This window comes from Zalophus californianus, chromosome 6 (genome assembly GCF_009762305.2).
Source record: "Zalophus californianus isolate mZalCal1 chromosome 6, mZalCal1.pri.v2, whole genome shotgun sequence".
Classification (NCBI taxonomy): domain Eukaryota; kingdom Metazoa; phylum Chordata; class Mammalia; order Carnivora; family Otariidae; genus Zalophus; species Zalophus californianus.
This window is the reverse complement of record NC_045600.1, coordinates 125,546,210-125,566,254: the sequence shown is the minus strand read 5'-3', so window position 1 is coordinate 125,566,254 and position 20,045 is coordinate 125,546,210. Positions and strand designations below refer to the sequence as shown.

The 20,045-nt window shown below is 59.6% G+C and overlaps 1 protein-coding gene across 12 annotated transcripts in view; it reads right to left on the bottom strand.

The window, feature by feature from the left end:
- Positions 1–3,475: 3,475 nt before the first annotated feature.
- Positions 3,476–20,045, bottom strand: part of APBA2 (amyloid beta precursor protein binding family A member 2) — a 232,821-nt gene continuing 216,251 nt past the window's right edge. For 11 of the 12 annotated variants that reach the window (XM_027572490.1, XM_027572488.1, XM_027572487.1 and 8 more), the window contains 5 exons: positions 17,461–17,640; positions 16,300–16,512; positions 14,736–14,855; positions 7,314–7,454; positions 4,769–4,840 (listed from right to left, as the gene is read on the bottom strand). In XM_027572490.1, coding sequence (XP_027428291.1) covers positions 4,769–4,840; positions 7,314–7,454; positions 14,736–14,855; positions 16,300–16,512; positions 17,461–17,640 — 726 coding nt within the window. Of the gene's footprint in view, positions 4,841–7,313; positions 7,455–14,735; positions 14,856–16,299; positions 16,513–17,460; positions 17,641–20,045 lie in introns of all 12 variants that reach the window. The other variant, XM_027572486.2, reaches the window with a different exon arrangement.

The following is a 20,045-nucleotide window of genomic DNA, read 5'->3' as shown; positions in this document are numbered from 1 at the left end:
CACCCAGGTCCCCTGGTCCCCTGGGCCTCTCCTCCCCAGCGCCCCTCCATGGGGTACCCTCCCCACTGTCTCTCTGGCTGTCTCCTCCTCTGCAGACACTCTTGGGGAGCCCCTTTGGAGGGTTCTCCCTGCGTCTGCCCTCCCCAGGACGGCCTGGACGGGTGGGGGTCTGGCGGAGGAGGCCTGTACCCCAGGATCTGTGTGCCTCCTCAGAAAGCAGGTCGCTGATGACCCAGAGCATCCCCTTCCCAGCCAGGCAGCAGAAGACACAGGTTGTAAATCATCTTTCCACACAGCACCTGCCGAGTTGGGTACGTGGAAGCTCCCTGCAGCAGCAGCTTGGGCCTTTTGCCTTTCTTGGTCTCCCCCCTCCCCATCGGCCCTCATGTTCTGGCAACATTAACACCAGCCACTTCCGACAATGGCCCTGGAGCAGCACGGTCCTCCAGAACTTTCTGCAGCCATGGGAACGCCTGTCCCTGTGCCACCCACAGCAGTGGCCACCAGCGCCCGTGCCATGGCCCTGCCTTGAACAAGGCAGCCCAGCACCCACAGCCGTCGACCGAGAGCCCAGGGGCCTGGCATGGGGAACGCAAGGAGAGGAGCCGACCGCTGCCCACTCTTGCTTGGCGTCCAGCGTCTAGGGGCCGTGGGCTGCCCTGCCCTCCGCTCTGCGCCCCACCGTAGCCAACGTGCTGGGGACGTCGTGTGGTTGGCACTGAGAAGGGGCTGGCGGGGTTGGGTCTGCAGTCCGGACGCCTGGAGCCCCCAGCATCGGAGGTGCGGGGGAGCCTGCAGTGACGGTCAGCTTTGAACACTTGGCTTCAGTAAATGTTCTTGGTCATTGCCTCCTCACCTCTGGCTGAGGTGACAGAGCTGGAAGAATACCCATCAGGCCTTCTGATGCCAACCAGAACTTTTCCACGGGAGAATCCCAGAGATGAATTATGAGCACTTTATCCAGACTACAAAATGGGAAATCTCTTCTCTCATTTTTCTCAGCCGAGGGCTTTTGAAATCCCTCCCCCCGCCCAAAGCAAATTCCTTCACTGGTACAGTTAACTGATGGTTTTTCCAAACAGCCTCCCCTGAGCCCATCAGCACAGCATTCATGGCTTCTGAATCTGGGCGTTTTCGGTGTCCCTGGGGTGGGAACCAGAGCTTAGCAAGCTGCAGGGGTTTTCGCCTGCATGTGGGGGGGCCCACACTTGGGCTTGGGGGCACACATAGCAGTGTCCCTGGGCCGAGCCCCAGAGCTAAGCCTGCACTCTCCGACGTGGCTGCAATTTGAGTGAGGCCAGCCCCTTACCCTCGCACTCGCAGCTCTGGGGTAGAGCTCGGCCATCAGTATTTTTATTGTGCAGCCCACCCTGGCGCTCTGTGTCCCTCGCTTCTCCTCCCTGCAGCGGGACAGTGTTTCTTCTGCCATCGTGAGCTCCTGCGGCAGCCTGGACCTCCACCTGGGTAGAAGCAGGTGCTCTGGCCAAAGCCCAGAGTCCCGGATGTTCTCAAGAGCCCTGCTCTTCACGCGTCTTCCACGCTCAGTTGTGCATTTGCTCTCAGAGCAACTCTATCTTGCAGGTGAGGAGACTGTACCCAGTTTTATACCACTGAGCTAGAACGTTCTGCCCATCCGCTAGGGGCCCCAGGTGGCCCACGTGGGCTCCAGCAGGGCCCAGGGTCCCAGCTTCCGGGAAAGGTCCCAGGAAGAGAGAAGTGCCAGTTAGAGCCGCTAGGAACAAGCCAGTTCTAGTACCCAAGACCCTGCTCTGCCCAGCAGCGTCTGGGCAGCACCCCAAGCCCAGACCATGTGGTTCCCCTTGCTGGTGCACGGCCTCCCTGCTCTCCTCCTGATAAAGCATCAGCAGGCCAGGGCAGAGCCTCACGGGCTGCCCCAGCAAGGTAAGGCACGGGACCCCCACCTGCAGGGACCCCCCCCCGCCCCCGACCTGCACACACCTGGGTCCTGGGCACTCTCCCTGCCTTTTCCCCACAACCCAAATGTGGTCAGCTCAGCATGGGGGCCAGAGCCTGTTCAGACACTGCCAGTTGCATGGGGGGGCAAAAGAACGCTGAGGTGGGTGAGCTCTAGACCCCATCTCTATGGTGAACAAGCGGGGGACTCATCCTTCACAAGGTCTCCTTCAGCTGGTGACAACAATGCAGCTTGAATGCTTGTAACAAACCATGTAACAGAAAGCTGAAGCTGCTTTCAAATGGATGTGGTTCCCACCCCACCCCCCCCCCCCGCCCCTCAGTTGTATTGATTCACAGATGCTGCTATTAGGCAGAATTTATAGGAAGTTGTTTTCAAGCCACAGGAGACCTGTTTGTACAACTTGAAGGTTGTATTTATTTAATGTACCTCAAGGTGTTTTCATAATCTGTGTTTTAATAAAAACTATTTCTGGCCTCTGTGTCTCTGGGTCTAATTGGGACAGAGAGGCAGAGAGCCCGTGTGTGCCTCTGAAGACCAGGGTCTCGGGCGGCTGGCAGGGAGTGTGAGGCACCTGTGGCTGGCCAACCGTGTCTCCGAACATCATTCCAGAAAAGGGTAGGGCCTGGGGGCTGGGAGGTAGAGGGCAGGTGCCCGTCAGGGCTGGCCCACAGCTGCCCCTCCAAGCATGTGACATCCAAGGCTTCCCGGAAGAATGCAGGCCACTGGCTCAGAGCGCTCTTTCATTTGGCTTTTTTTATGTGAATCATTTGGTAGGACCCCCCCCCCACCCCCACCCCCACCCTGTGTCATTCGCTAGCCATGGCTTTTGTCTCTGGAGCCTGTTCACCTGCCCTTTCTTGGGCAATGCAGGGACATACCCCTTGGCTCTCCAGAGCGGAGGCCCTTTCCCTCCAGCTTGTATGCAGGTGACATTCCCTCTCGTCACCCAAGGGTGTGGGCCATCTCAGGCTAGCTGTGAAGGGCCTTGTGAATAGCTCATAGCGTGGAGTGCAGATGGCTTGTGGGCAGACCAGAGGTGGGTCCTACCAGGCCAAGCTCCCCGGACCAACGCGGGGTTGGGGGGCAAACCCCACCCCCGGCCTTCTGATCAAAGCCCACATTCAGCCCCCCTCCCTACACCAGGTGACAGGCCACAAAGAACCCTCTAGGTAAGCAGACACCACTGGGATGGATGGTCCGACTTTGTTTTACAGATACACACGCATAGAACTCACCTCTCCTGGAATCACCAAAATTTAAACCAGGAGAATGGCAAGACTCCTTCTCTCCCTTATTCAAGTTAGCAGCCTGTCTCCTCCTTGGGATTGGGGGGGGTGGGTGCAGGCCTGACACCCAGTGCTGGAGCACCCACCCCTCTGACCTCCCCGGAAAGAGCCCCCCCCCACCCCAGGCCCCAGACCTGAAGGGGATGCTCTCAGCAAACACAACACTGTTGCAGAGGCACGGTGTAAGGCCTCGAGGTGGAGGGAAGAGGGGCATCCATTCCTCCGTTAACAAACCAGCCACACAAACCACTTTTCGTCAGGACTTCAGCTTTATTAGTGCTATTAGCGAGTCTTCCTAAGGTCGGCTGCATGCAACACACAGGTCACTCCTTGAATACAGTAATCCTAAAGCTTTAGTTACTGCATGGTAAGGCTTCTTAAGTCACAGTGTATTCTTCAAGGCCGGGGCCAAAAGAAAGAGACTTCCAGACAAAAGGACGTCAGTTAACAATGACCTCTAATGAACCGAACTAGACTACGTTTCACTGTATCTACACACGCTCGAATACTGCTCATGTAGACGCCGGGCTCGCCCAGTGACCTGCGCTTGCCACCGGCGGCCCCGGGAGTGGCAGAGTCTGCCAGGGTGGGTTCGGCGTTTGGGGGGTGGGGGAGCTCGTGTGTGTGTGTGTGTGTGTGTGTGTGTGTGTGTGTGTGTGTGTGTGTGTGGTGTGTGTGTGTGTGTGTGTGTGTGTGTGTGTGTGTGGACAGAGACTGGAAACAGAGGGCGGCCGCTGCGCCCCGTGTCCCTGGGAGGAGGAGCCAGCGGGCCCCGCCCCTGAGGGGGCGGGGAGAGGTGGTCAACAGGAGGCGTGGCCAGCGGGCCCCGCCCCCATGGGGGCGGGGAGAGGCGGCCGGCAGGGGGCGTGCCCACGCAAGTCCACGGAGCCTCCGAGCCTCCGGTGTGGACAGGAGTGGTAGGTGCGCGGGCGGGTCACCCGGAAACCCTAAAGTCTGAAGAATGGCTTGTCAAAGTAAAAGTCAAAACCGTGATAGTGTCTAAATAAATATGGAGTTTCCATGTTGTGGCCATCATCTTTTATTTAACTCAGGACCGTCTCCCTTCTGGTTCAGTACAATCACATGTTCCCGGACTTCACTTACAAGTCGCACCCCGGGAGCCGAGCAGCTGCAGCAGCGCGATCGCCCTCCCCCGAAGCACCCCGAGGGCCCCCCGTCCCGGGAAGGAGCTTGCTGTCCTGGCGGGGCTCCCTTCACGTCCGCTCTCCACGGCTTCAGGGAGGAAAGACACACTCCACATCACACACAGCTACAGAGAAACAGCCTTGTCCGTCGCAACAAGAAGACGGGTCAGAATGGGCAAAACACGTGACTGTTCTACAGAGATGCTTCCTGTGACTCTCCTTTGATGAAGACATCCCCCCTTTTTGTCCAAAAAAAAAAAAAAAGTGGGTGGTGAGGGCACGCCCTTCGGAGGAGCCAGTGTCCTTGGGCGGGCTGTGGGGTCAGGGGTCAGGTCCTGGGTCCAGCCTTTCGGGCTCCTCTGAACCCAGGCGGGCTGGGTGATGCAGGCTGGGTGGGCCTAGATGTACAGCGGGGTCTCCTGGCCCGTGAGGAGCCTGAACATGGCGGCAGGCATGGTCTTCATGTGGATCTGTCAACGAGAGACAGGGGCTGAACTGGCTCTCCCGCGCTGGCCTCCCGCGGCCCCTTGATGCCACCAACACAAATCCAACACTCCGGCAGCCAGCTCGCTTCGGGACCCCCCTGAGGGTTTTCTGCCCAGTGAAGGAGGAATGACCACCTCGATGGAGGTTTAGAAAGCGTCTGCTGGCACGGCAGACTCCTCGCTGGCCTCTCCTACCCGCCCTCTAGAGGGTTTTGCACACACGTTCAAGTGCTAGTTTTTCCCTCAGCTCAAGCTGACAGCAGAGGGGCAAAAAAACAGACTTTTCATTGTGACTACGGTTTGCCCACTCATCTGGGAGCAGGCTGGGGGTGCCTAGGACTCTGAAACCCATCCCACGAAGCCAGGGAATGTGAGTGTTCTGGGGTCCGAGAACTTGTCCCCCCATCCTTTGGGGGTCAGCAAATGAGCCTTCGGAGCCTGGCTCTCACTCTCTGGCTCCAAGGGGCTGGGTACACAAGCAGTGAGGCTCAAGATGGCTCCCCAGGGTGGCTGACCTTGTGCCCACCCCCCCACCCCCACCCCGTGACGGCTCTGGGAGGAAGAGTTAAACCAGTGGAAGCACAGGAGCTGGGCTCTGCTTCTGCTGCTCTGATCTCCTCTTAGTACCCTGCTCCCAGGACTATGCCAGGCTCAGGCCTTGTGGCTCTGGGAGGTCTGGATGGCATGGGTGCGGCAGGCCTCACCCTCCCAGTGCCCAGCAAGAGGCAGCAGTGGGGAGCATGGTGTGGCCGCCCCTCCTCCAGCAAGCAGGTCTCAGGCCCCCGTCTGACCAACCCAGAGAGAGGCCAGTCATGCAGAAGGTTTTCAGGGTCACATGCTCCTGGCTTGCCCCCCTGACCAGGACCTACGTGATCAATTTAGATTTTAATGCCACCATCATCCATGGTGAAGCATGGCTTCTTCCATCAGGGGAACATTCTGTGTCATTCCTCAACCTGAAACCCACCCCAAACCTCACATCTTGCTACCAGGGACTGATTTCCCACCTGCGCTCAGGGATGCTGGAAGACGGCAGGCAGACACTTCCATCCCCCAGCCACACCCTCGGCTGCCTCTGTGTCTCTTCGAATACCAATTCGTCTCAGGTCTGAAGACTTGGAAACATTTCTTCTCCACCTGATTGGTTTCTTTGTAGGTGTGAGGCTGATCACCCCAGTGGGGTGGCCGTTTCAAACATCCACTTAGGAAAATTGGATTTTTTTCTCTTCGAAGCCATTTGTAAAAGGAGGCTAATGGCGCCTACCTGGCCCCCCTCTTCCCTCTTGAGAGCCAGCCATCTGCCACCACCAATCTCCAGAAAAATAGGCCTCCTCCCCTAGCCTGGCAGTTTCACAAAATACAGAGTAGGCCCCCAGCAAATGTGGCCAGAAGCCGCCTCGGAAACAGCACCCACCCACTCATCCAGGGGCCAAGCTCACCCCCAGTGGCTACAAGATGGAAGCCACACCCTCTCTCCCACCGCCACAGAGCCTGAGCCTGCCACTGCCCTGCTCAGTGCCCCGGGGCCCTCCATAGCCCCGAGAATCAAATGTGGACTCCCCCCACCCCAGGCACCCATGCCCTTTGCAAATGACCCCTCGGCCGACCCACCTCTGCAGCGGCCTCAGCCTCCCGCGCTTGTCCCAGGGGGACCCTCACCCCATTCGTTCTGACTCCCCCTTCACACGCCCCCACTGCCGCTAACACCCACACACACTGGCGCTGGGGGAGGCCCCCTTCCGGACCCCGGTTCCGCAGACTCTGAGCACCTTACTTCTCACCCTGAATGACCCTGTTCACTTGTGAGTTCCTTGGGGAGAACTGTGCCCCCCTGCTCTGACCCTCGTCCACCTCAAGCTGGCATCACACGGATGCCAGAAAGAACTAGAAAAGGAGGAAGTTTAAAGCCAGCGGTGCAGGAAAGGGTGAAGCAGCTCCGTGGGCAGGAAGATGGCAGGAAGCAGACAGAGGGGCGAACCCCGGCCCAGAGCCTTGTGCTCTGGGGCGGTGAGGCCTGCAGCGGGCAGGGCTCCCGCAAGGAGCATGCAAGACCCAGTTCCAGAGACGGCGGCCACCACCTTCGCCCTCCTATCTGCGGCACAGAGCCCGAGTGAACAGCCAAACGCCGCCCGCCGCTCTGCTCATCCTTGTCACGGGCACTCCCTGGCAGAGAGACACAGCCCCACCGGCTCGGCTGATGCCCAGCGCCCCTTGGAGAGGGAGTGACGGGCCGAGGTCAAGGTGGGAGCACATGACCAGCACAGGCATGCTCCAAGGTCCCAGCAAGGGCGGGCTCTCCTGAGAAGGAAGGTTTTTCTGGGAAGGGGCCGGTGGCTTTCCCGAGCACCTCCTAGAAGCCCCCTCAGGGGCACAGATGTTGGGCACGGAAATGTGGGGCTCAGAGGGCCCTAGACTCCGGTTCAGACTCCAGCAGGGTGACGACGGGGAGTGGCCTTACCTCTCCGACCGAGTTAGAAAGAGCCTGGACTATCTTCTCATGGGCCGTGGCCACCACACTCTGCCCGTTGATCTCAATGATGCGGTGGCCGACTCGGACGCCTCCTCGCTCTGCGATGCCCCCTCGCATGAGGCTGCAGATCTAGGCAGACACATGTCAGGTCAGCACACAAGTCCCCGCCACACCCGCCGGGAGCTCACCGCAGTCCCCAAGCGGGAAGCAGGGACATGAATCACGCTGAGGGAGAAGCCCTCGGGACAAATGCTTCTACATGCAATCTGCTGACTCACCAACGGGGGCGTTTATGATTTGGACTAGGTTAAAAAACACAAGTCAACAGCACGGCCTTGTGCTTGAACCTTGCAGGCCCTCCGGGGATCTGCTTCCCCCCACCCCAACCCAGCCATCCCAGAGCCTCTGTTCCTGCGTCAGGGGGGTGGAGAGGGCTGGTGGTGTGCACAGTGGAAGCACATTCTGGAAGATTCTCCACCAGCCCCATCTGATCCTCTTACAAGCAAAGAAGTCACTTTTTCCATCTCACAAGGAGGTGATGAATTCATGAGCCGACAACGGAAAGTTTGGGGAAATGATGATGAAGGCCCTGAGTTTGTGAAATCCACCTGCGTGTGGAATTCACTAAAGATCACAACATCAGAAAGGTGTGGACACCTGCCCACCTTTCTCCCACCACAACGGGGAGATGGCGGCAGACCCTAGAGGGGCGAGACTTGCTGGCTCAGGGGAGAAGGTGGGCCGGCTGCACCCCGATGGCTCTGTAGGAGGGATGCTGAAGTCCTGGAGATGCAGTGGCGGGAGCAAACAGAGAGGACACTATGTCCCTCCCCACCATGCTGCTTCCAACAACCCAGTGCAAGGGCAGAAGCAGGTCCAACAGCAGGGACCTGCGGCTGAGGCTTCCTGAGGGCCCACCCACCACCAGAGGTCTCTCCAGTCCACCCTGCCCCGGCACCTGACCCCGGGCACCTCGGCAAGCACTGGCCAGACCCCGGTGACCCCTTCCCCAGCATTAGCTCAGCAGCCCTGGAGCACCACACCCCACCAGCCATGCTGGAGAATGAGGAAGGCCCAGCCCCGAGCCAGGCATGAGCGGCCTAGGCTGGCTGGACCCTGTCCTCTGAGTGCCCGGGGGCCACCCCACATCATCTAAAGGCCTCGCCGAATTCATGGTGCCTTTGTCCTTACGGTTTCCTTAATTCGAAAACACTGCCATTACGGCTCTTGCCTCATTGAGGATTTGGTCACTTTTTAAGGCATCTTCATACTTGAAAAGGCAGGGGACCCCAACCCAGAATCAGGAAGGGTGAGTCGGGTCAGCACCCTAAGAGGCCAAGGGTCGGCCTGCCGGCAGGAGGCCCAACCACAGGTGGTGTCCGATGCAGGCAGGACAACAAAACCCTTCTGTGCACCTCACTGCTCTTCTTATTCCACGGCAAGGCTCGACATTATCCGGGACCCGCCTCTGTGCCTCATGGTGAACACCCCCCTGCCGCACCCCTGGGACCCCAGCCTGTGTCAGAGCCACCTCGCATCTAACCTTTGATTTCCAAGGCTGCTGGGGGATGACGCTCCCCTTCGACAGGACGGCCCTCCCCCCTCGCCTACCCCCCCTTCCCTCCCTCAGGACCTGGCATGGCAACTTTCGAAGCCAAGACAGGCTCAGAAGGCCACTGCCCACAGGCTGACCCTGGCACCATATGCAGGATTCCCATCTGTCCTTTGTTTTGTGGATTTTTGCCTTGTCACTGATGCCACAGGCCTTTCTCAACCAACCGTGTGGGTCCCTCTCGGCCCTCGGGGTCTCTTGTCTTTCCAGTAGGAGACATGTGCGGACTGACGTCACAGTCCCAGGCCACAACTGCCCAGCCAACTAGACTCCTGCCACAGAGCGGGTCACAGTCCTGGAGCCCGAGCACTCGGCTCAGACGGGGCTCAACCAGGGGCCGGCAGAGAGAGAGAGAAGCAGGGTGGCCTACCTGACTGCCCCACTTCTCCATACGAGAATTAAGGAGTAACTTCTATTCCTTGTCTGCCCCCCAAACGATTTAAGGGCATTTTGTGCCCACTGTAACTGGCTCTTGGGAGGTCCCGAGGAAGCTGCTTCAGGGTGACCGGGCTCACTTCCCGGCCTGCCCTAGTGTCAGGCAGGGCCCAGTGTGCTCCCGGGCAAAGAAGCTGGGACAGTCGGTAGAAGGTGCAGGCTCCGTTACGTCCCTGCTGGCAGCCTCCTCCCTAGTCATGGAGAGTCAGGGAAAGAAAGTGAAGAGGGAGCAGGACACACAGCTTTGCCCCTTTAGAGGGAATGACCAGGAGGATGGACCTGGACCCTGGCAGTGACCCCGGCTAGGCCGGGGGAGAGGACAGAAGGGGAGCAAAGACACGCTGAGGAGAAGGCTGTGCGCGCGCACACACAGGTCCTGGCCTTCCCGAATGAGGCATGCCCACAGGAACCAGGGTGCGTTCCAACCTCACGGGGTGCACTTCTGCGGGGGAGAAGGCTGGTGTCTCCCCGCGGGAGACATCTTGATTTCTTGAATGGTGGTGTTTTGGGAAGCGAGAGGAAGGATCCATTTAGGAAATAGCGCTAACTGGGTCATCTGGGGCCTGTCTGCAAACTAATGCATTGTACTTTGGGTGTAATGGAGCTGAAAATGGAAAAAGCACTTGTGCAAGACTAACTCAGATGTCAGCAAACTTCTCCAGAGGATTCAGGGGAACTTGGCTGCGTGGCACCACACTGCCGGGAGACACAGCAGTCCCTGCAGTCTTGGTGAGAGGAGAGACGAGCAGGCCCACCACCGAGGCCATAAGCAGGGCCCCGTGTACACTTACGTTGGTTACTAACGCCCTGGGCCTTAGATACAAACGTACCGGCCTCTGCATTGCTCGCAAGTGCTGCCAAGTGCGCACGCTCGCCCCCTGGCCCCTGGCCCCTTGTACAAGCGTCTGATGATGGGCCGTGGGAGTGTGAGCATGCTCTTCACAACGGCTGGCCTCAGGCCCGAGCCCTGCTCTGCCGCTTCCCAGCTGGGAGCCTTGGGGCAAGTTCCTTGACCTCCCTGTTCCTTCGTCCTCTGTGAAATGGTAACAGAAAATGCCATTCCCTAACTGGACCAGCCTTGCAGACACCAGCTGCCCAGGGATGCCCGAGGCTTGTGGGAAGAGCTTCCCCATGGGGTGGCCTTCATTTCCTTGTGCCTAGAACTGATTGATGGACTGACACCGCAGACAGATGGACCAGGGGGCCTAGGAGTATTTGCAACGATGAAACTAGCTGGACTGGAAAAACAGAAGTCCTGCACACCATGTTCACTGCAGCATGATTCACTACCATCAAGAGGCGGGGACAACCCAATGTCCACTGATGGATGAATGGACAAATGAAATGTGGTCTAGTCACACAAGGGAATATTATTCAGCCCTGAAAAGGAATGAAATTCTGACACAGGCTACAAGGTGGATGGACCTTGAGGGCATTGGGAGTTAACTAAGGCCAGTCCCCAAAGGGCAAGTACTGTCTGATTCCACTCATGTCTATGAGGCACCTAGAGCGGTCAAGTTCAGAGAGACAGAAGGTACAATGGTGGCTGCCAGAAGCTGGCCTTGGGAGAGATGAATGGGGAGTTGGTGTTTGATGGGTGCATAGTTTCCCTTTTGCACGATGGAAGACTTCTCAAGAGGGCTGCACAACGTACTGGACGCTTGAAAATGGTTAAGATGTTATGTTAATTGATTTTACCACAACTGAAACAGACAAAAGAAGAAACAGATGTCCCAGGAGAGAGCTGGGTCTGAAAGAAAAGGGAGTGAGGGAGGCCAATTCCCAAAACGTAATACAGCTTCTTAGCCACATGGGCCTCTCATTCTGGAGAAAAGACAGGCTGCGCTAAGCTCCAGGAGGAGGCCAGTGCCCGGGCTAGCACCTCTCCCAAACACACACAGGTGTGTGCACACACAGGTATGCAATACGTGCACACGCACACACGTTAATGCACACCCGTATGCAAACGTGCGCACACCCGTATGTACACACACACACGTGTGTGCACACTAACAGCTGTGCAGAGGACCCTCCCTCTCACCTCTCACGTGACAGCACCCAGATTTCCGCAGATGCCCCCGTGCTGGGACCACTCACCCTGCACACGGACGACGGCCACCTGCCATGGGAAAAGCTTCTGCAGCGATCAGGCAGAAAACCGCAGGGGCTATGCCCAGGAGCTAACGAATGCCATCTCCTAGCCAGGCGACCTGCCACCCTCCGGCCCTGCTGTGGTCAGGCGGGGTGGAGGGGCTCCCGGGAGCCAGGACTCCACGTGGGGCTTGGTGAGGGCCGAAGGGAACCTCTGAGAGCCTCACGGGCACTGGGGACAAGGAGGCCGGTGGTCATGGGCGAAGTGCCAGCCAGGGGACGCTCCACGACTGCAAGGCGGCAGGGGACCACAGGGGAGGGGACGGTTACCAGGCCAGGTCCCTCTGGGTAGGCTGGGTGGGCTGGAAGCCGAGGTCCGACCTGACCACGCTGTGAGGGCGAAGCCTTGCTCTCGTGCCCCCAGAGCAAGCCCTCGGTCAGGAAGAGCCAGCACCCTCTGGCCTTCGGAGTGTTCTCCCAAACACACTCCTCCCACTGCCACGAGGCCCCCGCTGAGCGACGGAGCCTGTGGCCTTCATCAGCCGCCACAGATGCTGGGACACGGCCTGAGCAGTGGCTGTGGGTGCAGCTGCCTGGTACCAGGGCCTCCGAGCTCCCCGGGGGAGAGCCTGAGCCGTTTTCTGGGCCACTGGGGGGGCGGGATGCATCACAGCAGGAGAATCCATGCAGAATCGCTTGCTTTATCTAAAACCGTCCCTGGCGCTCTCGGGGCCAGCTGCCACATACTGGGGAGGACGTCCCAAGAACCACCGCCCCCCCACCCCCGCCGCCGCTGCCTCTCATCCACAGTGTCGCCCCCAGGCCCCAAGCTGCACACACACCCTGGACCCGTGGCAGAGGCACCACGAAGTGACCAGCACTCTGGCTCAGGACTCTTGTCCGGGCGTCTGAGACCCGGGAGGCGCGGCCCAGGCGATGCTGTCTGCAGAACCGGGTATCATTTCCCCCCAGCTCCGAGGCCCCCAAAGCCTAGATCTGCTGCTGCCTTTATCCCCACACCTGCCAAACCTTCCAAAAAGCGCCTCTGCCCTCCTCACTGCCCTCAGCCTCGCAGCCACTGACATGGACCGGCGTGCCCGTCCCCACCTGCAGAGACCACCCCCCTTCACCTCCCCAGGACAGCCCCCTCATCAGCCACCCTACCTTCTTCCGGCTGCCTCCGACAAGGCAGGCTCACGCGTGCCCGCAGAGCCCCCTGCACCTGTCTCTCACCGCTGCTTCCCCAGGGACAGCGTCCCCATCGTCTCCTGCTTGCCTTAACTTAGCCCCACTCCTTCCTTGTCTCTGCCCCCCGCCTTCTCTCCCCCAGTCCCAGATGGCCTCCCTGGCTGTGGGCCCTGGGGTGAGTTACTGAACCTCTGTGTGTGGCAGTCGCCTCCTCACGAGTACCCACGCTCCTCCTTGGGCCCTTGTAATTAGACAAGCCGAAGAGAGGCAGGGGTCTGGGGAGGGGGCGGCATCGGGCTTGTCCTGGGCTCACAGTCCCACACAGGAGCCTGGGAGGGTGGCACTTCTGAAGGAGCAGCATGGCTCCCAGGCAGGCCCTGGATGAGGGCTTAGCACGTCGGAGGCAGGTCAGGAGGCCCCTCCTAGCGCCTCCCTGAGCATGGGGCCCGTGCTCATCCACACAGTGCTCACAGCTGCTGCAGCCAGAGACCCTGGGCGATTTATTTTTGCAGAGTCCCTAGGGAAGCTACTTGTGCCAAGGGCACCTACGTATGCAGCCTGGCTGGGCAGGGCCAGGCCACACCACCCCCCAGCCAGCTCCTGGGACAGATGCACTGACCTGGACAGAAGTCCCCCAGGGGATGCAGACAACCTAGCTGGGCCCCCATGCCTGGGTGCAAGTGCCAAGGGGCCTTTCTCCTCTGTAGAATCCAGGCCCCAGGGGGCCTTCTTTAAATGCCTCCGTGTACTTTATGGATTTTCTCTGTTAATCCTCACAACCACATTTTGAGGAGAGCCCAGAGAGGTGAAGTGACCCGCTCAGGGTCACACAGCTAGGAAGGTTTGGCCAGCCCTGGCTAGATGCCCCCACACCCTTTCCCTCTTAGTCACAGGCACCAGATGGCCACCTTCCCAGCCTGCCCTATGTTTTGTGGGGCGTGGGACTGAGTCCTGTGCGGGCGAGTGAGCTGTGGCCAGAGATGGCAGGGGCCACGCCTAGGTCCCTATCTCCCTGTAGCTGCCGCCATTCACGGAGTGGCTAGTGGGGGCCTCCAAAACCCAGGTGAAGGCACGACTGGGCCCCTGAGTGGCTCTGTGGAGCAAGGACCCCTCCCACAGTGGACTGTGACCCGAGTGAGAAACCAACTCTTAGGATGCTGAGATTCGGAGAACATTTGTTAAAGCAGCAAGGGCGCACTACTAACACAGAAGGGACAGAAATGGCCCTGGGGCTCTCCCCAGCTCCATGTACTTCTCCACACTTCTGTACCAGATAGCAACAGAGAAAATTTTGACTCATTTACAGTTGTCTTTCTAGAACGTTCCCCCATTGTCTCTTCTGTGCTCATGGGCAGGCATACATATCCCCCCTCCCCTGACATGACTCCCACCTACTGCACCATCTCTTCCTCAGTTCTTTAATACTCAAAGCTGGCTTAAGCCATCTGGAAGTGACTGGCCTCGCCTCTTCTGTCCTCCGTCTGTGGCCACATCTTTGCCCACTGGGACCTTTGCACAGGGGATGACCAAGGAAACAGATTCACTCCAGGCAAACACGGGTCAAAGAAAAGGCAGGAACTCTGAACGAAGAGCTTTGGCCTGAGGAACAGGCACAGATGTTTGGGCAGACCAACACTCACTCGAGTCCAGAATCACCTCCTCCTGGAAGCCCTCCTGCTTCCTCAGTGCCTACACAGTGCAGGCACCTCACGGATGGCTCTGAATGGGTGAATGAATGAGTGAATATCTGTTGAACATAGAGAGTCAGATGTTGCCATTGGCCGGATGTGTCCAGACTGCAGTGGTTGGAACAGCCGTCACGGGGACAAGGGTGCTTCGAGCAGGGCTGGAGGGACCCATTCCTTGGCCACACACCAGCCCTCCGTCCCTGGCCAGGCCTGCCCCGGGAACTGCTCAAAGCTCCTGCCCAGCTGTGCCCACCCACCAGGGCCTGTGCCGTCAGACAGAAGCGGCTACAGGGGCAGGGGGGTGGAGAGCGGCATCCCACCCCACCCCGCCAGCCCCCTGCATCCAGGCCCACACATGCGCGGTGGAGGTGGCCGAGGCGGAGAGGGCAGACTTACGATCCCGTTCTGCACGCTGAAGCCCAGCTGGTACTTGAGGTCCGGCCGCTTGATGAGGACCGTGGTGACCGGCGGACAGCTGACAATGTTGAGCTTCACCTGCGTTTGGTTCTTCAGACCCTGCAGGAGGGGGCAGGCATCACAGGGAGCCGTGGATGCCACCTATGAGCACACGCTCACAGGCCCAGACTGAGGCTGAGTCAGCTGGCAGGGCGGGAGCCCTGGGTGCACGAGAATGAGTCTGACGGGTCAGCCACCTCTTGGCTTCCACGTCCTTCGATGCAACCGGTGTGCGGGGTGACTGGCTACCCCGGGTGGCTGGGTGCCGTCTGAGCCTGGGAAAACCATGAACAGCCAGAGGCCAGGCCCTGTGCACCACGGTGATGACCAACGGGACAACACCAGGGTCACCCGCAGAGGGTCGTGGGAGGGGCCCTCCCCACGCCGGATGCGGGAGGAGCACCTTCTGTCTGGAAGGACCAGGGGGAAGCCTTCCTCAAAATAAAATGTGCTAATGGCAGGGGTGGGGACGGGGAGCAAGGGGCTCAGTGAAAATCTGTAAGCAAGAGGATCTAGTGTCCTTAGCAAGCCTGGGCCAACCGGAGCCAAAGCAAACTCAGGGCGACCTGTGACTGTCAGCGGACGCCCCAGGCCACGGTTGTGAGGTGAGTCCAGGCAGACCAAGCCTCTGGTACCGCGGGCTGAGGCCTTTGCCGTGTCTACCGTCCAGCTTCCCAGGTGGTCACCCGTCAGGCAGATGCTCTGCTGGGCTGGCTCTGGCCCCGAGAATGCCCTTCACCTGTCAGGCTGACGGGGACAAGGGTGCTTCGAGCAGGGCTGGAGGGACCCATTCCTTGGCCACACACCAGCCCTCCCTCCCTGGCCAGGCCTGCCCCGAGAACTGCTCAAAGCTCCTGCCCAGCTGTGCCCACCCGCCAGGGCCTGTGCCGTCAGACAGAAGCAGCTGCAGGGGCAGGGGGGTGGAGAGCCGCATCCCACCCCACCCCGCCAGCCCCCTGCATCCAGGCCCACACATGCGCGGTGGAGGTGGCCGAGGCGGAGAGGGCAGGACATGCCTGTGTCCTCCAGCACCAAGACCACAGCGGGGGAGGAGGGAACAAGCCACAGGGGGGTGGGGGCAGAATGCAGACAGAAGACCCCAGGGCGGCCCCCAAGCAGGCAGAGCCCACTGTCTGGAGACCCTGGACAGAGCAAAGGCACAGACGGTCAGAGCGGCCTCCCTGCTCTCAGACCCATGCAGGGGGCCCACCCCTCCCCGTGTGCCCAGGAAATGGGACTCTCGGTGCGAACCTGTGAAATTCCCATGCATACCGGGTCACCCTACATCTGGGGGTCCTCAGCCCTTGCCTGGGGTCTACGTCCCTCAGAACTGGCATCAGTGAAACCAAACGTCCCCTTCTCACCCCCAAGGGCAGCCCGGGTCCTGCTCTGATTTCAGTGCTATGGTATGGTCTTGGGTCTCTCTGGACCTGTTTCCTCACGTGTCAAGGGGGAAAGGACAAGGCAGCGAGAATTAAAGAAGGCAGGGGCCCCACGTGCGCACCTTGATGATGCCCTGGCAGGTGGCGAGGGGCAGCCCCACCAGGCTGGTGCCGTTGATGGACATGATCTGGTCCCCGATGCTCAGCTTCCCCGAGCGGGCCGCCGGGCCGCCGTTCATCATGTTTGCCAGGATCACCGTGGGCAGGATGGAGCCCCAGCCTGACTCCACCACCACCACGCCCAGGATCTCGCCCTTGTGCTTCTCCAGCTGCAGCTGTAAGGAAATGAGCAGTGAGAGGGGCCCGTGAGGGGGGCCGGGGGCCTGCGCGCCTACCCCCTGGCCTCGCCCAGCTCTGGCTCCCAAGCTGGAACCAGAACCACAGACTCCCTCCCGCCCGTGCCCAGCATGGGCCCCTCCAGGCCCCAGCACGGCGGCTACATCGTCCTAGCTCCTGCTGTTCTCACCTCCCACAAACCCATGGAAACGAGAAGAATGTTAGACTCCAGGGCTCACATCTGCCCCCAGCTTTTGCTCCTATCTAGAAGAGTCCTACCTTCTATCCACCCCAAGGGTCGCTCTCTCAGAAAGCTGCCTGTCATTCATTCAGCAAGAAGCCACGCATATTCATTCATTCATTCATTCATTCAACAAGCAATCTGATTATTCCTTCATTCAGTTCTTTACAAGCAGTCAGGTTATGGGTCATCTGCAGGGTATGTGCTCCCGTGTCTTAGGAGGACTTTCTGCAGATCCCTGAGCAGCACACACTGGGCCATGCTCAGGCCTCCACCTCTGGGAGCTTTGAAACTCCCCTGAGCAGCGCACCCAAGTCCTCCGTTCCGAAGACGCTTCTCAAATGCTTTCCAGAAACACCTCCTGGGTGCTGAGCTCCAGTAGATGATAATAGCGGCATTAAAAGGCACATTTTCAAGGTCATTAAGACTGATCGTAATCAGCTCCTTTGTTAGAACACCACCTCATTTCACACCCCAGTGCTCAGCTCCGAAGGCAGGAGCAAACGTACATTCGGGGCAGCACGTCACTCCGCCGTGAGGACAGGGATTTGCGTGAGGGCCCTTCGAGGGCTCGCTCTCGTGTCCTCTCCCAGGGAGCTGCTCAGGGGCATCGCCGGGCGGCTCCGGTCTGCAGGGGCTCAGCGTGGGCGGCAGGGGCCACTGCAGCATGACATCCCGTGGCCCGCCCACGGCGCGCGTGGCTCACCTCCTTGCAGTTCTCGGAGTTGGAGAAGTGGATGAGGTCATCGTTGTACATCTCCTGGGTGTTGATGATGTCGCTGTACTCCTTCTGGCTCAGGTCTTCGGGGTTGATGCCGTTGGCGCGCAGGAACTCCTGGTAGGCCACGCTGAAGGCCTGGCCGATGGACTGTGCGATCAGCTGGGCCTGCGGGCAGGGAGAAGCCCACTAGGGACCGGCACAGAACCACAGGCGTGCCATGCAGCCCAGAGAGGAGGGGCCGCGGCCGGGCTGGGCGCAGGGTACACATGTAAGTCTGCAGGGGGCCCTTGCCCGGGCTTAAAGGAACAAGAGAGAAACTGTAGGGTCTCCTCTGGTGGATAGCTGTCTTGCCACCAACACCCCACGGTCGGCCGTGGGGTGAGCCTCTCTGCTGCTTTGTACCTGGCAGGGACCGGTCCTGACTGCTCCCGCCAGAGCTGTTTCCGTCCCTGACCATCCAGGACAAAGCGCAGTTTCAAATAAAGTCTGGGAAAATTATGAATTGTTTGCTAAATATCCTATCTTTGTTGTTTTAATTGGTGGCTGCAGTATATTTTCTTTCCACCCATCTTACTCCAAAAGTAGACTTGAGGTGTGTTCTCAGAGGAGGGTCACAGAGACTCTTAGTTGTCTCCCTCACATTTATGTCTCATTAGCAACAGAACCCAGTGTCAACCGGGGAGGCAGAGTGTGTGTCCATCTGTTTTTGTGTGGGGATGGTGGCTGTTCCAGGCTGAGGCTGATGAGAAGCACAAGACCTGGAGACACCGGCATAGACCCCACAGAGCATAGCACCTCTTTCCACTACAGGGAACCACTTGTGTGCACGTTACTGAAGCTCCGACACTGCAGAGTCCTGGACATTGAAAAGTCACTGCCAGGCTTTGCCTGTCACCAGCCAGTGTGCAGACAGGGGACGGCTGAGGGGCAAGAGCTAAAGTCCCGAGCTCCCGGAAGGACACCAAGCACTCTGGCAAGCATGTAGCCCTGGAGAGCAACAGGGCTCCCAGGGGCTTGGCCCCCAGCAGGGCCTCCTCCGCACCCAGCCCTGACTGCGGGAGCCCTGGGGCTGCTCTACCGCCTGCCGCCACCTGCCTCCCAACAGCCATCAAAGGGGCCTTCTGCATGGGCGCCCCCTGCAAACCTCAGGAGCAGAAAATGGTAAAACCAAGGACATGACCTAAATGCCTAAATCCCTTCCTCCCTCTACACACTGCACGCTTTAAGTGCTACAAATGAGTATGTCTTTGTACCAAAGTGGGCTGGGCCGGATGATAAAGGCAGAGCCGGAGCGTGGAAGGCTTTCCCCAAAGAGGTACGGACTCTGATTGAACTGCCCTCCCACACTGGGTCCGGAAGAGTTTACAGGAAGGACAAGCCGATGTTCACTTGGCAGGAATAAGCCCTGCTCACTCCCAAGACCAGCATTTTGGCATTTTGGCCGCACCACTTAGGGTGGATTGGCCAGAGCTGTGGTGCCTGGAGGCCACTGGGAGATACCCCGGCCTGGACACGTGTGGACTGGAGGGTGGGGAGCCCAAGGTGGTGCACTGAGGAGCAGCAGAGCAGTAGCCAGGGCCCTGGCTGAAGCTGGGAGTCAGGCCTTGGAAAGAGGCCGGAAGAGGGTAGGGGCAGGGGATGGGGACCCAGGACCTGCCCTGCTCCAGTCCCAAAGCTTGTCGGGTCTGTCCCCAGCTGACTGTGGTCCCCTGACAGGGAGGGGTTCTGAGAGCATCGCTCCCTTCACCCCTGCACAGATAGCCTGGCGGTGCTGCCCGATGCCCTGGGACTCTGCCTGGGGTTCTGCCTGGGTGCCCCACCCCAACCCACAGGAGCTCCTGGGGACAGTGAGGCCGTTCATGCCTAGGTTCCTTGGGGTGCAATCCAGGAGCCCTTGGCATCTCCCCTGCAACTGCTGGTGACGGTCTCCCATTTCCCCATCCGCCCTGTGTCCTGGTGTCCCTTCCAGCCGGCCTGGGGGACACACACTGGCAGCCCTGCAGACAAGGGGGCTCCCCTGCCCCCCAGCTCACAGCCAGGGCCTGTGGGTGTTCAGTGCTGTGAGGCCAGGAGCCCCGCGCAGGGGGCTCGGAGAGGGCAGGCATTGGCAGCTTGGCCCTCAGAGGCGGCCTCCTGCAGGAGGTGAGGCAGGGAAAGGCAGCTGCCATACCCCAGCACTGCTTTGCCTCAGCACTTTTGCCCGTGTGGCTCATCTACCCTGGTCTCAGCCCGGCAGTGCCTGAGCTCCATTTTATAGAGGGAAACTGAGTCTCAGAAAGATCCACTGCTATCCTTAACACCACCTTCTGTTTTTCCCCGGGTGTTCCGTCTGCTGTCACCAGACCCTCGGATCCCTTACTCATCCCCAGCAGACCCCCGGACGGAGCCACCATCCAGGTCCTATGCTCTGGGCAGCTTCTGAGTGTCCCCCCGCTCCGCACCCCACCAGGTGGGTCCTTCCTTCACTTGTTCAAGGGCCACTCAGAGTGCCACTCACACCCACCTCCGCTGGCCCTCAGCCTTATCTCCCCCTGCACAGAGAACAGGGGGGCCGCAGCAGCACCCCCGGA